The sequence below is a fragment of the Excalfactoria chinensis genome, chromosome 5 (assembly GCF_039878825.1).
Source record: "Excalfactoria chinensis isolate bCotChi1 chromosome 5, bCotChi1.hap2, whole genome shotgun sequence".
Lineage (NCBI taxonomy): Eukaryota > Metazoa > Chordata > Aves > Galliformes > Phasianidae > Excalfactoria > Excalfactoria chinensis.
This window is the reverse complement of record NC_092829.1, coordinates 13,794,361-13,811,813: the sequence shown is the minus strand read 5'-3', so window position 1 is coordinate 13,811,813 and position 17,453 is coordinate 13,794,361. Positions and strand designations below refer to the sequence as shown.

The 17,453-nt window shown below is 40.6% G+C and overlaps 1 protein-coding gene across 1 annotated transcript; it reads right to left on the bottom strand.

Moving 5' to 3' along the window:
• Window positions 1-1,889: 1,889 nt before the first annotated feature.
• On the bottom strand, window positions 1,890-15,742 carry DDX24 (DEAD-box helicase 24). Its single transcript, XM_072336946.1, has 9 exons — window positions 15,554-15,742; window positions 13,635-14,399; window positions 10,475-10,852; window positions 7,875-8,028; window positions 6,986-7,501; window positions 5,362-5,437; window positions 4,601-4,789; window positions 3,739-3,868; window positions 1,890-3,016 (listed from the first exon to the last, which is right to left on the bottom strand). The coding sequence occupies exons 2-9, from the start codon at window positions 14,368-14,370 to the stop codon at window positions 2,796-2,798; spliced, it is 2,400 nt and encodes a 799-aa protein (XP_072193047.1). The 5' UTR covers window positions 14,371-14,399; window positions 15,554-15,742; the 3' UTR covers window positions 1,890-2,795.
• Window positions 15,743-17,453: the final 1,711 nt, after the last annotated feature.

Below are 17,453 nucleotides of genomic sequence, written 5' to 3'. Positions count from 1 at the left end.
ATACAAAGTTGACTGGCCTCCCATATTCACAACATAAAAGGGAATAAAAGGCTCAGAAGCTACTAGGGTTTCAGTTTTCTATTATGTAGTACTGGTGGCTCTGTACCAGCTTGGCCACCTTCAATACTATACTGCATTTGTGCCTTAATTAATCTATTTGGAGATTGCTTTTACACCCTAAACAGACCTCATAAGTCTATTAATTAATGGATATTTTAGTAGACATAAGCTGCCACAATACACAACATTACTTGTTTGAGGTCTTAGTGTAACTGTTATGCCAGTAGAGCATTACAGAGGTAATTCACTACTACAGATTTTATTAAGTTCTGAAATTAAATTCTTCATAGGCGCTTGATGTAAAATTATTCAAGTCTAATTTGCACCAGTAAAACATTGGCAAATAATTAGAGCTGGAGAAAACGATTTCTCTGCTACCCTCTCCTTCTGCAGCAACCTTCTCCACACTGGAGGAGAACAGTTAAGCAATACTACTTTAACGTTTATGTAATGTATGTTTACATTTTTTAAGACACGATAGGGTTCTTCCTATAGGTGGAAGACTCAGGGTGTCCTGAGATCCTGACAGATCCTGAGAGACTGACAAGGGAAAGCAGGCAATCAAAAGAGAGCTTGCTGTGTGCTAGTCAAGTATCCTTTTTAAGACAGATATTTTAGGGTCCAAGCATGGACCTGTAGGGGTGCAGCATCAGTAGATTAAGAACAGAGAACTCATGCTGAATGCTTCAGTAGAGTGTGGGAGAGAACCAACAGCAGAGCATGGCATAGGCAAGCATGAAGAAGGTGAGGAGGAGTGCAGAAGTGTCATGCTCCATCTTAGGAAGACTCAGCAAGACAGTGGGTTGAGGGCCAGACAGAGGGGTGGGAGTGTGATAAGTAGGCTGTTAAGCACAAGGAAAGAAGAGCTGAAAAACTTCACAGCAATGATTTCTGAGAGGAAATAATATTCTCCCTATCTTCCAGGTCAATTCTTGTTGCTATCATGTGGAATTATAAATTGCCCAAACTGGCCTATCTCATGCAGATTTTCATACAAGGAAGGACTGGTGTCAGGATCCTGATTTAATTTTGTCTAACGAATTGCAAGCAAAAATATATTGCAAGGTACAGAAAAGGCCCACCTGGTCTTCAGGCTTTCGTGGATGCAAAAGCCAACCAAGTTTTCTTTCCATAGCATGAGAATGTGATTTTAGTGGTAGAAGGGTGGGACAGGGGAGAGACAAGGTGTGCTTGGCTTTGCTCAGTTCTCTTTTTCAGCTTTCCATTCAAGGAACATTCTCTTAACTGTGTAGTTCTTCAGATGTCGCAGTGATTCCAAAGCTGTTTCATCTTTTCATGTGGGTGAAAATAAAGAATCTCACAATTTCTTCCTTCCTCTCTCCACCAAAAACTCCCCCTTCCACCCCAAAGGACATCAGATGAACAGTGAAGCAAGAAGAGCCTCATATAGAATTGATAAGCTCTGTATGCTTATCATAAAAATTGTCACTGTTCTTCTTCCATAATGCAAGGAAGCAAGTGAGAGAAAAATCCTCTGAGGGACAGAGGAGCAGGGGGAGTGTTCAATTATTTATAAAGGAGCAAAGACCTTGTTTTTCCAGAATCAGCAAGTGGGGGGAGGGGACACACAACTATCTCTTTGATTAGTTGAGTCAAGTGGCGCACTTCCTAGCAGGGCGGTGACAGAGGTTCCATACCTGAGACACAAATGCTTTTCTCAGTCTAGTGCTGGCAGGTGGAGATTCTCTGTGTTCCCACCAGTACAGATGTCTCTGTGTCTTATCTTTTGGGTGGTTTTATCCTGAATTCTCTCACCTGGTCTGCAAGTGTGACAGGCATGAGCTAAGAAAAACTCAGAAATCTCAAGTAATTGAAAGAAGATACAGGCTTTGCGTTTTATAGCAGGTACAATTTAACAGAAATTCAAAATACATTTTTTTCTGACATAGCTTAAAAAATACTCTTAGAAATTATTTTCCTGATCAGGTAAAGTGATTTACAAGTACAGTTATCAGAACGTACTCTTCAAAAGTGACATTTTACATCATTTCCATTAAAAGAAAGGTTATAATTCAAATATGCTTTCAAACACAGACTCAACCCCAGATACTAATTAATAAAAGGTTTCATAGCAATAATCATTCCTGAGAAGTCTGCTTGGATTGCAAGTCTCCTAAGATCAGTTCTGGACCAGTGCCACCTTGACTTTTTTCCCCCCATGTTCTGAAACCAATTAACAAAGGACTAAAGTAATTAGTGCGTAACTGAATTGAGAAATCACATCAGCCGAGAAAGAAAACTGGGAAAGACTCCCATTACTGGAACTATAGGCTTGTTGGTAATGCTACCTATATTTGCTGCCTTTCTCTATGAACTGCAGTACAAGCCAAATCTGAACTGTCAGCAGCCCAGACTGTCCTGTCACCCTTTAAAAGAAAATTAAAATTCTAATCAGAGTTTGTTTACAGTGAGTTTTACCCAGTAACTTTTACATGTCTTATAAAGAGAAGCAATGAACAGAACTATTCCAAAACTAATAAAGTTCTAATAACATAGAGAAAGAAAAAAAAACTAAAATCAAAGACAAGAGTCAAGAGTAACTCCATGCTAACAGTGCCTTTTAGATAAATGTTTTGCTGTGCGCCTGCACTACCAAGACAAAAGCACCATCCTGATACTTTGTGTCTTCTAGCAAAATATCTTGTCAGCCTTGTTAGGGATAGTTATTGATTCTATTGCAACAAGTGAACTTGCTCATTCTAATTTGATTTTACTCATTTCTTCCTCTTGGCTTGTTTTTTTGATATGATACTCAGAGCAGTTTCTGTATTGCCAGCTGATGTCTGAGGCAGGAGTAGTTTCCCGAACTGTGTTGGGTACTTCGTTTTCATAAGGACTTTAAACAGTGGCTGGGACAGCATGAATTTCAGTTGTTTTTTCATTCCTTTCAGCATCTTTTGCTTCTGGCTTTCTTCTTGCTCACTAGCTTTTTTTCCTTTGGGAAGAAAAACAGAGTGTTAAAACACAAGAAGAACTTATGCTGGCCTGTTTCATCAGCCTCTTGCATTGGTAGAGGGGAAATTTTATTTATGGGAGGAATGACTGAGACTTAAATTTGTCACCAACAAGCTATGCAAGAAATAGAGACTAAATAACTGGAAAGATTCTGGGTGGCAATTACAGAGTGCTTCACTCAAGAGCCACAAGTAACTTGGATTAGATGTGCTGTTTTGAAACTCATCTCAAAGTACAGAATACTCAGAATGTGTCAAAACAGAGTGCTAATTATGCAAGTACTCCTAGAAAGTTTAGATAGAGCTGTTGCACTGCCAGGCTCCTGACCTGCTGCCAGACTACAGGTGAAGGGAGCAATAAGCAGAAGTGAATATATAGCTTCTTTGACACAGAGGACTCAAACAGGACACACCACATTGTTAGACTGTTTTAAGACAGTTACTAGAAGTTAAACGGTTCTTTTCCTGAGCTGTGTAGACTTGGCAGTGACCTTCTATAATCATCACATCTTCCCCACTGACTGCAGCACTACCTACTATATAGTCATTCTGAAAACACCAGCAATACTGAATACTAAGTAGTAACGCTTTTGCTTCTCCTTCTGCCCTGCAAGGTTTAACTGCTTCTGTGCCATAGTGGCACTCCTGCACACTAGTGCTACAGGTGTAATGGGTATAATCAGTTACAAGGTTTTCTACTTGCCCATAAAAAGGTCTTCATCAATATCAACTTCAAGAGCCTCTGCAGCCTGCTGGAGCCAAGAGTCATGTTGCTTTGCACGACCATTGAAAAATTCTGCCTTCTCGATCTGTCGTGCCAAATTCACCCGCTCCTGCAACAAAAGTGCATTTCAGATATTTTAATCAAGTTTGAGCATGGGGCACTCTAGCAGAATCAATGTTTGAGAGTGTGCATTAAAATGCACCTGAGGTGTCAGTATTGCGGTTCCTTTCTGCTGTTCTAGCAGACACCTTACATAATACAGGCATCATTATTTCCTAAAAAGATCCCAGATATCTGTGATTGAAGAAGATACCTTCTTCAGATGTCCATGATGAAACTGGACATGGTAATGATACATCTTAATGATACAAGTTTCAGTGGCAGCTGAGGCCTCACAGCATAGGAAAGGTTTAAGAAAAGCAGACAACTCAATACTTTACCTAAGAAGAGACAGACAAAGACCATTTAGGGTCGTGCTCTAGTCTTTTCCCAATACAAAGACTTTAAACATCTCAACAGAGCCATCCTGACTTTTCAGAAAAAAAACATGCCCCTTCCCTGTACCGTTTTTGGGGATCCAGTAATAAGAAGCTCTATGTAACAAGTAAGAAAAAAAACATAAGTGACATTCACATCTGGACACCTTTCTTGGGCCAGTTATTGAGGAGAAACCACAAATATTGGGTAAAAAAAAAAAAAAAAGTGTGATTAACTTCATTTTCAAATCCAGGTCCTGAAGAGTCAGTGTCATATGAAAGTTGTAAAGAATGTGATTGGCAACACAGTAATGTAAATAAGCAGGCAGTTACTTAGGATGCAAAGACTTTTTTTATTTCTTTACCTTGATTGCAGTCATATACTTTGTTTCAACTGGGAAAAATGGCAGCTCTTCACTCTTCTGCAAGGTTTTATAAATTTTCCTAAAGTTGATCAAGTCATCAGGGCCAATCAACAACAAGCTAAGGCCTTCGTTGGCAGCTCGAGCTGTTCTACCACTTCTGTGTACATACAACTCAGAAGTACGAGGGACCTGCAAATATTCAGACCAATCAGTCATGAAGCTGGTCATGGGAGGCTAGCAGCAGTTTGTCATACTTTGACCAAGAGGTTATCAGATAGCATCGGGTCTTACGATAAATTGCTTTTATATACCCCCGACACATTGCATGCAACACAGCTGAATGAAGCATGAAAGATGTTGTCTAGAGACAATTTCTGTTTCCTGGTCTAGTATTCTTCCTGGCATAACCCCTTATGAGCCTTCTAGCCCTCTGCCATTTCATTTGCAAAGCAGGAAACAAACTGTGACTCTCAAAGAATTACAGGGCTGAGCCACGTGACACTTTTTGATCTTAAAGTTGAGCAAAAAGCAAGGAGAATCTTGTACGTTATGTCATTTCTTATATATGATCACACATTCATAAAGTACTATGTATCACTGACAGTCACTGTAGCAACAGTGCAAGATGATGAAACCCCTGTACTCTTAAGATAGGACTAAGAATCGCAGCTTTACAGTTTTGGGGCTGCTATCAAAAAACGGTCAGATAAGCTTACTTCAAAACCAAAATAGTAAAAGTAAAAACATCAAAGATATTTAACCTGGTAGTGGATGACATGCTGCACATTGGGAATATCAAGACCGCGAGCTGCAACATCTGTTGTCAGGAGGACACAGCTGAGGAAGTGATAACATTTAATGAACATAACATTGAAGAGTGAACCATCTGCTAAGAAACATAAAATACATGACCCACAATTCTACCGCAGCAATTTAAGAAACAAATTTGTACTATCTCATCTGCTGGGACTACACCATTCATTTGCCAATACAGAAAATGATATCCAATATTACCTCACAGGCAGTCTTGAAATAGCAAAAATAATGTAAATGTTACCTTCAGCGGGTTCATTCTGTTTCCAATTATGAAATTCCCTACTTTGCTGGATCCTGTTTTCCCATGCTTTTATTCTCTCCCAATTCATAGCAGCTAGCACAAATCACTATTCAACAAACAAATCCAACTTCTTGGTAGGGGGGTAAAAGCTTTCCCTCAGTACATTTTTCAGTGCTCTGCCCAGACTGAGTTCAAAAGTATAATTAGTCTAATATGACCATACCATTAATGATACAGTTGGTCCCTTGGCAGGACAGAAAAACTATTATGTGTACCACTAATTGAAGAAATCACACTATTAAAGATTTAATTAACACTTCTGGGGGCTGAAGTACCAAGCTGCACTCAAATAAGATCTCTAAGTAAATTAAAAAGTAGAAATTTAAGGTGGCTAATTCTGATCTGATAATTAGTATTTTCCCTCACCCTTAGGAATGAAGGGCTTCCCTCAAAGTCATTCTTTTACATAGTCTGTTGCACAGACTGAAGTCTGCCTAGGGTATGGAACAACCTGTTTAAGAACAATAAGTACATCTCCCAGCAGCGGAAAAGTTAGCTGTAGACAGCAGGAATTTGTTAACATTTTATGACATCTGACTGCATACCCTATGGTTACAAAGATCAAAGCAGAAATAAATAGAAAATTCTGTGGCGTACATTCTGCAGGCAGCTGTTATAGATGGTTTCACAGATTTCCCTTTGCCATAAAAATCAGCGTATTCTGAAAATGCCTGGTCTGCCTCTGCCAAGGCTACTGATATTACATTTTGCAAAGGGATACTGCAGATTTGTCATGACAGTACAGTCTCTATTTCTCATGCCCGAGTCTGCTACCAAGGTACAAATTCCAACATAATCAGACAGCTGATCTACTGAAGTGCTGAGGCCACCAACCTGACTCACAAAGACCAATCCAAAGCCAGAATAAACCAAAGATTCTTTAAATGCCAAGATAGGCATTCATTTGCTTTAGGTTACCTTTACCCTCAACAAACTAATTCACCTAAGAAAATCTGAAGCCTAAGCCAACAAAACGTGATTTATTTTTTGATCCTTAGTGAGATGAACCAACTTACAACAGAAGGTGCTGCAGAGCCAAGGCTGAGGATGGGAGAAGGTATGCATACAGTTACAAAAGCACATGACTGACAACAGGGCAAGTAACAGATCCTTCAGCAATAACCATCTGACAGGTTGCAGAGTAATTCAGACTCCAAGGTGACTCCCCAGACCCATTACCCTCTTCTAACAGAGCTGTTCTTGCTTATTCCCCCTGGCCCTTTACGTGATTTCTTTTTCTTTTCTAGTAGAACATAGAAACAACTTACCTCTCTCGTTCAGCAAACCGTTCTAAGTTTTTTAGCCTTTGCTTCTGGTGCATGTTGGCATGCAAAGGAAGAGGATCACAATTTAAGATTGTGAGGAGAGAACAGAGGCGTTTTATACAGTCTATGCTGTTTGCAAAGACCATAGTTCTTCCTGGATATTGGAGAAGAAAGTAATATAGGTAATAGTCCTTCTCATTTATATCACAATGGATTCTGGTCTCCATCAGAGTCTCAACAGTAGCCTCTTTCCTTGTTAAGTCTATCACTTTGGGTTTGCCCTTTATTCCTACTTTTTCCATTAACATTTCTAGTTTGGTCTTCTGATCTATCTTTTTAGCATTCTTCTTCTGTAAAATTCTTAAGGGAGTCTGATGGACTAATGTCAGAGTGGCAGAAAAAACAAAAGTCTGTCGTTCAGGATTATATTGTGAATCATTTAAGACTTCTAGCAACTGAGAAAGCTCCAAGAAATGACCTCTTTCAACCATTCGGTCTGCCTCATCAATCACAAGGCACCTGTCAAATAGAACACACAGTATAAATAGAGTTGTGTAGATAAACACAAATCTGATAGACTTCAAAAGAACCTTTGCTGCCAAACACATAGGGAAAATTCTGCAAGTAAAACCCAAAGGAAAACTAGATGTGCTAGCACAGCTTCAGTAGCTTTCATATTTCATTTAGAAACCTGTTATATCAAAAATAGGTGAGTCAGTAACAAAAAACCTTAACATTTCCCTCTCTTAACATAAGCACTGTGCACTGCACTAAAATGCTCTGGCAAAGAAATAAGTTATCTTACAAAGCTTAAATTGTTTCATCAGTTAATCACACTACACAAGTGACACCCAGTTCAGCATTTAGCAGTTAGTATAAAAGGCAACTTTACCTGAGCTGACGAAGATTTGAGAGATGTGGGTGTCTTTCTTTAATTAGCTCCCACAGACGTCCTGGGGTTGCTATCACAATTTCTGGCTTGCGATTCAGTACACGTTCTTGTTTCTGCGCTGCCATGCCTCCAACTAGAATAGCAGTCTTAATACCTAGGAGATAAAGATAATAGTCTTTGTCTGATTTATCAGTATGTTTACATATATCCAACTCACAAATATCTGTATCGCAATTAGCATTAAGCATCTCAGCCAAGAAATTGGTTAAGTTCTATACACCACTGAAAACTTGATGGCAATGATGTCAACTTTACAAAGTAATTCTCATTATAGGAAGATGCCCCAAAATACCAAAACCAAAGCCAAAATTCCTTCTTCCAGTGCATACAGTAACCTGTCTTCCAAAAGTTGCAAGAATCATATATGACCTCCACAGCTCTTAGTTTTGATTAACTGTACTTCAGAATATTGTTGATTGCGTCTACGTGAACAAGCCTGCATTAGAAATAGCACGATCTGCAGGGAGGTAATCATTCCCCTGTACTCAGCAGTGGTGAGGCTGCACCTCAAGTGTTGTGTTCAGTTTTGATCCCCTCAGTACAGGAGAAAGACACTGAGGTTCTGATTTGTCTAGAGATGGGCAACAAAACTGGTGAGGGGTCTGGAGCACAAGTCTTAAGAGGAGCGGCAGAGGGAGCTGGGATTGTTTAGTCTGGAGAAGAGGAGGCTCAGGGGAGACCTCATTGCACTCTACAACTTTCTGAAGGGAGGCTGTGATGAGGAGAGGTTTGGCCTCTGCTCCCAGGCAACAAACAGGACCTGAGGTTGTACCAGAAGAGGTTTAGATTAGACATGAGGGAAAACTTTTTCTCTCAGAGAGTGGTCAGGCACTGGAATGGCTGCCCAGGGAGGTGGTGGAATCACCATCCCAGGCAGTGTTCAAGAGGTGTCTGGATGAGGAGCTATGAGATATGACTTAGAGGCTTGTGGTAGAAAGGGTAATGGGAGGACAGTTGGACTACATGATCTTGTAGGTCCTTTCCAACCTTGTGATTCCATGATTCTATAAGAACGTTACTGTTAACAATAACCAGCAGATTCCTCTAAGAATAGGACTGAGGAATGTCCATTTTACTAATAACTGCTCATTTGTTATGGACTAGTCTTAATATGAACATCAGTCCCCAGTTAATGATTCCCTGGACTGGTAGCACAGAAACCTCCAGTTAGACTTAAGGAATTTTCAGGTACAGAATGAGTTCAGCTCTGGGAAGTGCATACCACACACACAGCTTATTTCCCTCTGATTCTTCAAGGGATATACTAGCCCATGTGGTGAACCCAATGCTACTGTGCAAGGTTCTTCTAGTATCTGTGCTACCTCACATCTCTCTTCCCTACTTCTTGTTGTATAATTCTATGTTTTTTAGGTGAGGATTTGTTCCGAGTTTATTATAGACAAAGCAGGCACACATCAAAACTGTTTTCTCTCAGGCTCCAGCAAATGTATCATCACTTGGGCAGTAGATTTGTATATACAAACAGTACCACTTATCAGAATTGTACTGACATAAATTGATTGTTTCAGGCTACGAGTTAAAATTAGCCTTGCAGTCAGCTGCAGACTGATGAGCACAGCAGGTTGCATAGACACCAAAGGAAGATGTGCTTAAACAGTTCACTGCACTGCATACCCTCTTCAATAAACAGTTGCTGCTGTTGGAGAACAAGGGAGTTAATTCCCAGTTCTCCCTATCTTTAGTACTTCCACATCTTCACTCATTCACTTAACAGATGTGCTAACCTTTGATTTGAAAGAGAAAGCAGGATGAATTTGATTTCATCAGACACGTTACCCAGCAATATGCCTAAGTACTGCTGGAGGTAAATCAGATAATCTACCAATCTACCTTAAAATTTATGGCTTTATTGTTGTTATTATATACATAGACACATACATAGCTGTGGCTGGATATCTAGTACTGATTATATTTCTAAAGCGCAAGCCAGTAACTATTTGTACAAAAAAAATGCAGAATGTCCCACACTGTTTGCTTCCAAATGCACCTGTATTTAAGAATCTTAATGCACCTCTCAAATACCAGCAACTAGAACCTTAACCCTTCAAACACCATCCCAACTTTACAATGTGGAAGAAAGTATGTACAGTGGAAATGCTAAGTCATGGCTTCAATCAGTGATTGAGCACCTGGTAGGACTCAATCAAGGCAGGGCCAACTGAGGGGAGCTCAGGTGCATGCAGTAGAGCTGAGTAGCCTGAAGGGGTGGAGCCAAGATCCATCCCTTCCCAGACCTCATTTAAGGGTTGGTAGTGGAGGTAGGGGTATCTTGCTGAAGATCCCCGTCTACTGGAGATCTTCCAAAGGTAAGCAGATTTTTTTCCTTTGTTTCTGTGTCCATGGCTGTTGTATTGGTGCTTGCTTTCATTTACTGCAGTTTAGGATTGGGCCACCCCACTATTATTGCTGTACTTTCTTTCACATTATAGCATTACAGTATGTTACATATTCTGACTCAACACCAGTGCCAAGACCCAAACTTGGTGTTATCTGGAATGAAGCCCCTGAGGTCTACATACCTGTAAACTTTGCAACTGCATCAATGTGGTGCTTCACTTGCACAGCTAATTCTCTTGTAGGAGTAAGGACCAGCCCTAAAAGAGGTCTCTTTTTATGGAGTCCAACAGCATGTTCTTTGTTGCTAGAATCATATTCAGTGTTTTCCTCCACCTTCACAGAGCCTGTTGCATAAGATGCATCATCTTCATCTCCACTGTCTTCAACCTGCTGATGTTTTTGTTTTTCTGCTTCATCATCATTTTCCCATCTCGTTTCATCTTGATGCTGATAAGGCTTTTTAGAAACATTGTCATTTATGCTCACTGAGCTATTTGATTTTTGCCATTCCAGTACAGAGTGAATCATAGGAATCGCAAATGCAAGCGTTTTGCCACTTCCTGAGAAACAAACAGAATGAAGCATGACAGAACATGAAGGTTACTTGAAAAGATGAAACAAGCAACAGCCAATCACACTGTTTTTAAAGCGTACAGCTGTAATGGGCGCAAACTCTTGATCTCTAGAAAACCTGAAACGTGCAAGAACTGCAGTTCCTGTTCTCTTGATGCATCCCCTTCACGTCAACAATAACGTATTTCTGAAGGAACGGGTATTTTTTCTATCTCTAGCAGGCCAGGCAGATTCATTTATTATGAACGTAGTTTTAAAAAGCTGCATTTTCAGTCAAGATTTTTTTAAAGAATTGTATGCCTGTAAGGAAAATACAATGCCCTAATTGACAGCTCTGATCTATGCCCTCCAAGTAAAGAAATAAAAAATGAGGCCAAGGACAAACTAGGAAGTATTTGATGGATTTGCTTCCATCTTTAATTCACAGTAGCGTGTGCCACTTTCCAAGACTGTATTTTGACATATTCCAGCCTATAACTTCTTGATCTATCACCAGCTCACATTTTTATAGTCAAAACACACAAATTTGATTTAAAATAGATAAGACAGTCTAGAAAGAAGGTTGTCAGGAAAAAAAAAAAGTGATCCCAACTATAATTTCCAGGGTTTGATGCACCAAACTGTGAGTCACATCCCTGATACGTATTACATCCCTAATATGTATTCCCTTCTGAACTATCGACCACTAACAGAGATGTTAGGAGAACCTTGATAACACAGTAACCTCAGCTAAGCTTCTCATAAATGTCAGTTCATTAGTCATAAAAGAAGCACGCAGAGCACAAGAAACTATTACACTATTCCTGGCAGTATGCTGCTGCTGGAGAGCAGTCCTCTGGAAATCTCAATTCCTTGGGCAGCATTGTCCATATTAGAAACCCACAGTTGCCTGCCAAAGACAGCAGCACAACATTTTGTCTATTGAGAGAAAAGCACTTGTGTCAGTACCACTACCCTGATATTAGTGATCCTGAATCAAATGCAAAGCAGCCAGTGTGGGGCTAATGTCAGCTCTGCACCTAAACAGATTTTGGCAGTGATAATCAGAACCATTCTGCAGATTTTAGATTCACTCGCAGATTAAATAATCACACAGAACACACTATCTTCACGATACACAGATCACATCTGCAAAGCCAGAACAGTCTACCTTGGTGTTTCTAGATCTGAGAGCATAAGCTAATGGACATCCTTTCTCATGATTGTAGATTCTGAAATTTTACAGATAAAATTTGGTTTCTTAACTCAAAATCTTCAGTAGTTCTTCACCATAAATAGATGGTAATGAACAGAACTAGTTAGCTTTACTGCAAGAAGAAAGAAACCTTGATGTTTCTGTGTCTGATCCCCATAGGGATCCACCGCCATATCAACATCTTGCTATGGTCTCCTATGGTGCTACCAAAAAGTGAATAATAGTTGTTTCATCCATCAGTGTCCTCCCTCAGGCCTAATGCTGAGGGAAGCTGCAGGATGTGAGAAAGGAGTGTTTCAGTTTCTCCCACCTGCAACACTTTGACAGTTGCTCACATCTCTCAAGTTTCTGCAGGAACACTGATGACCAACTGGGCTTTTAGGAGGCAACCAGACTTTCTCTCATAAGAGAGAAAAATAAATGAGCAAACTAGCTCAGGGTTATGCAACATTAGGACAATGAGAGCACAGCTGACCACTAACTGTGATTTCTATTCTGCAGCTAGATATGAGAGGGATTTGTTTTCATGCACTACCAAAATGGCACCTTTTTGCAGCACAAAAGCACCATTTAATTTTTCAGTTTCATTTTCAAAGACACTCCCTGTGGATCTTTCCAATCTTATTAAAACCTAATAAGACCAGCATGGCTTCTAATTAAAATAAAAATGCAAATGACTGCATATCATATTAAATTAGTAACTATACCTCTATGCTTAAGAGCAGTAAATGGCTTTACAAGACAAGCAGTGAGATGAGGAAACTATAGGAGATGAGAAGAAAGTCAAAGAAACCTTTAAACCAACACACCTTGTGGTTGTGCTTCCCATTTTTACTAATGGGGAAAACAGGTTGCAATGTAAAAGTAGACAAAATTAAGGTGTGAGAAGCAAAAAAGTTAGCAGCTCAGACTTCACAGTACTGTTAGGTAAAACAGAAACTATAACAAATGGCAAACAAAGCTAACAATGCTCAAAGAAATAAAGTACCAGGTGGTCAAAACCTGGACATGAAATTATACCTCTACAGTTGGTAGAACAATGTAATACTTCAAACAGGGCACCTGGTGAGCCTATTTTGCTACAATAATGTTATGGTATCACAGGCCATATTCACAATGCATAACACTCTGCACATGGTCTTTCCTATTTGCTGCTTCAAACCAGTACTGAATCATACCCAGAGAAGCCTGGTTCTTTGCTTTGCCTTGACACAGGGACATCATTAAAACTGGGCTGTTAAAATATGACCCTGACTTCATTCTGCCCTTTGTAGTGTGTCGCTTTGCAGTTCCTAATATAAGAGGTAATTTGAGAAATAACAAAAAAAAGACTTCTGTCAAAAGCATAAAAACTCACCAGGATTTCAAAGCTTTGCATGGTCTACCAAGTATAGTATTAAAACCTTGTAACCGATGAGCACAGAAAATTGTCCTTACAATGAACCACTACTAATTCATTGGACAAGAAAAATCGACAAGCCCTTAACTTGCATACAGAAATCGTTAACAAGCTGCATTTGAAGAGGGGAAATAGAAACCTCACTGCATGTACTACCAGGTTAACAGAGTCATACCTGTTTCTGCAGCACCAAGAACATCCATGTTATCCCGGATGGCAGAAGGCAAAGTTAATGCCTGAATAGGAGTTGGAGCACTAAACCCCAGGGAACTCAAGGCCTTCAGCACTGGCTGAGGCACAAATAGGTCTCTCCATGCAGACACATCAGCTTTGTGATCAGTTGAGGTAGACAAAACTTCTGTTGTCCAATTTTTTACTTTTTTAGAAGTAGTTACTGTTGGTAAAGCATCCTGAACTTGAGAAGTCTTATTTTTAACTACCTTCTTTTTCTTTTTTTTTTTCTTTGCAGCATTTTTTGTGCTTGGAGTGCTCTCAGCTATATGTGCACAGACCTCATGATTTGCCCCTTTGACTGTTTCTTTGCATCTTTTCTCCTCATCAACTTGCACGTCAACTTCTGTTGCATTGGTATCATCACTTTTATCTGCTCCGGTTCTTAAAGCTTTGCACTTCTTTTTCTTTTTAGGAGGGATGACAGCTTCTTCTTCCTCCTCACTTCCTTCTTCTGAAAGATCCTCAGACTTTCTCTTCTGCTTGTTTCCTTTCCCCACTTTGTCTGAACTTACTAGCTTGTACTCCGTAAGCTCCTCCAAGCACACTACATCTTTAAACTGCTCATCAGCAAGTAGATTGGGGTCAATTTCCACAGTTTTCCATTTTCCCACTACTTCAATACCCTTTCGCCTCATTTTAGCAGAAGATGTAAATCTCCTTCCTCTTCTGAACTTCATTTTTACCTACTGTGAGGGAACAAAAAACACTGGGAGGGAATAAAAACAAAACAGGGCATCAGATCAAAAGAATGAGCATTACATTGAGAATACTAAAAAGAAGCGAATACACAAAGCATAATTATTTTCCCTTTTTTTATGACTGTGAAAAGCCTTGAACATACCTTAAAAACAAACAAACAAACAAACAAACACCAACCAAAAACCTGCTCTTATTTCAGCACCATTAGTACCGACCACCTTCCTTTTCATCCTCTATCTTTAATACTTATTCAGAAATACACGGCCCCATCTATTTGACTCCTTCACTTTAGACATTTATAAACAGTGAGGAGATCCCCCTCTTAGTCTTCTCTTGTCCAGGCTGAACAGCCCCAGGTCTCTCAGCTCCATGCCTCTCATCATAGAATCACAGAATCGCTCGGGTTGGAAAAGACCTTAAGATCATCGAGTCCAACCACAACCTAACCATACTACCCTAACTAACAACCCTCTGCTAAATCACGTTCCTGAGCATCATCTTTGTGGCCTTCTGCTTGACTGTCTCTAAGTGATCCCTGTTTATTTTTGAGCTGCGGAGTCCAGAACTGGGCACGATGCTCCAGATGTGGCCTCACCAGGACAGAGCAGAGGGCAAGGATAAAATCACAGAATCCTTAGAGTCAGAACAGACCTTTAAAGGTCATCTTGTCCAACTCCCCTGCAATGGAGCAGGGACACACACAGCTAGATCAGGTTGGTCAGAGCCCCATCCGGCCTGGCCTTGAATGTCTCTGCGGCAGGGACTCCACCACGTGTAATAACCTCGCACTGCCAGCTGTGCTGTTATTAATGTTCCCTAGGATGACACTTCTTGGCCACGAGGTTACACTGCTGGCTCACGGTCATCCTGCCGTCCACCCTGGGTCCTTCCCTGAGGAGTTGCACTCCAGCAGGTCAGCTCCTAACCGGTACTGATGCACGCGGTTATTCCTCCTCCCCAGCTGTAGGACACGACGCTTGTTCTTGGTGAAGCTCATCGGAATGAACAACAATCGCAGCGCGCACCCCGCGAGAGCTACGTGATAAATCACCGGTACCGAGCGCCCTGAATCCCGTTGCACGTTATATCTGCATAGAAATTAGACCTCTCGGCGCCCCGGGGAAGAGAAGCAGCCCTGCCCGGAAACCCACTGTCACGTACCGGTAGCAATTCGCTCACGCCGCCAGGTGCTTCAGCCCCTCAGAGGACAACGCACGACACCCGTAGGAGGCCCGAGGTGCCCCCCAGACCCAGAGCTCACCACGGTCACAGGGTAAGGGCACGGTTGCCGTTAACGTCGCCCCAAGCCGCGTGTGCTCGCCGTGGGCGCCGCCATTACAACGTGACGTCACTGCGCAGCGCCCGCCGTGCGCCGTAGCGTAGAGCGTGCGTAGGGCAGCCCACGCGGCGCCTCTATCCTTTACGAGTACACCGGTAGCTATGGTGCTGTTTGCATGCATTATACTAATGCATGCGTTAGACGGGCTGGTGCAGGCCTGACAAAGAAAGAATGGGAAAAAATGCCATCCTGCAAATGGAATTTTTCTTTCGAAATACGACCAACATCCCCACGGATGATTTATCTTTGTGTGCATAATAGATCTCATTCAAGAGAAGATGCATAAAGGACTTCTTAAATTTCAGCTCTAAAATTAGCAGCTGAGGTTGCTCGTCATTAGGGTTTGCAGTAGAAGCCTTGTTACCCTGTTTTGCTGATGTGTTACTGTGGTGAAGCAACATGTATTTGGAGAACAGCTGCCAGCAGCTGCCTGTGCTTGGTGAGGGGAGAGGGCATCATGCATTGTTTGCTATGATGATGGGATGATAATTGTTTAATGGGAGATTTTCTTTCTGCTAATAGATTGGCAGATGTCCTGAGTGGCTTCTTTTTTAATATATATAAGGCATGGGGAAGAGAGAGAAAAAAGCACGTATTTTGAGGCTGGAGAGATGAGGGTATTGGATTTAGGTGCAGTCACAGCAGCAATTGCAGTTATTTCTTGTGGAGGTGCTTCTTGGTTCTGTGAGAAGACAGGAAAATGAAAGGCTTTGTTTTTAATTTAAGGCCAAGGATAAAAATAAGAACTCTAAGTCATTTGAAGGGCAGTTTCAGTTCCAGGTAATTCTCATTAACTCAGATCTGCTAGTGCATTACACATGGAGTTGCTTCCAATTCATATACTCCTAAGAGCAATTGAAATTTGATGCTGTGTCCTCATGTTATGTAAGAAGTGAGTTAAAACCAATGAGAATCCTCAAGTTCAGGAAGCAAGATTTGATACAGTTAAACCTGCAAACCTTACTTATGTGTGGTGAATTGGGAATGCTGATGACTGCTGGTGCTAGCGAGCTGGTAGAAACTGTGATTGGAACTTCCCAGCCAACCTTAATGAGAGATTTCAGCAGTCTTTATTAAGCATTTCTTTATTAAAAGTATCTTTCTGTCCATATTGTGTAGGTTCAAACTTATCACTGAAATTTTTCCTAGTTTAGAATTTTACTGCAGTATTTTTCTTTATTTTACTGAATATTAGCAAATATGCTGAAACGCAAGAAACTGATTACTCTCAAATTTAGATGTGTCTGACTTCTGAATAAAGAGTTAAATAAAATGTGGACAGTAGAATACTTGGTAATTTATCTGTCCTTAAACAGTTTTCTGTCCTGAAGGAAAGATTTAACAGAATAATGACTTGCCAGACTGTTGAATTGTGCCTTTTAATTTAGTTATGGACATATCTTTACAGGGTGTAAGAGTTTTTAAGATTTCCCTCAAAAATCTGTTTGTTGGTGCAGCTGATTTCTATGTGCTATTTGTAAACAGAGGGTCAGTCCCTAAATCCTAATTTGAAAGAAGGCAGATTACTATTTACATGAGCATTGAAGTTCAGTCTACAAAAGAGTTAACAACTCTCCTTTACTGCCATGGCATCAGCTTGTTGTGTAAGAGGCATTAAGGTTCTGAATTGTTTTGAAAAGGCATAACTGGGGAAACTGAATGTTTGCTTAGTTTTACAGTAACATTAATCTTCCTTTGTATAACCTCAGTGACACAGCTTTG

Excerpts from the sequence above, each read along its gene's own strand:
- DDX24 (XM_072336946.1), bottom strand. The coding sequence starts at position 14,370 with ATGAAGTTCAGAAGAGGAAGGAGATTTACATCTTCTGCTAAAATGAGG. Across the intron at positions 10,853-13,634 it reads TCTTGGTGCTGCAGAAACAG|GAAGTGGCAAAACGCTTGCA; the intron begins GTATGACTCTGT and ends TTTGTTTCTCAG. Across the intron at positions 3,869-4,600 it reads AGTATATGACTGCAATCAAG|GAGCGGGTGAATTTGGCACG; the intron begins GTAAAGAAATAA and ends CTTTTGTTGCAG.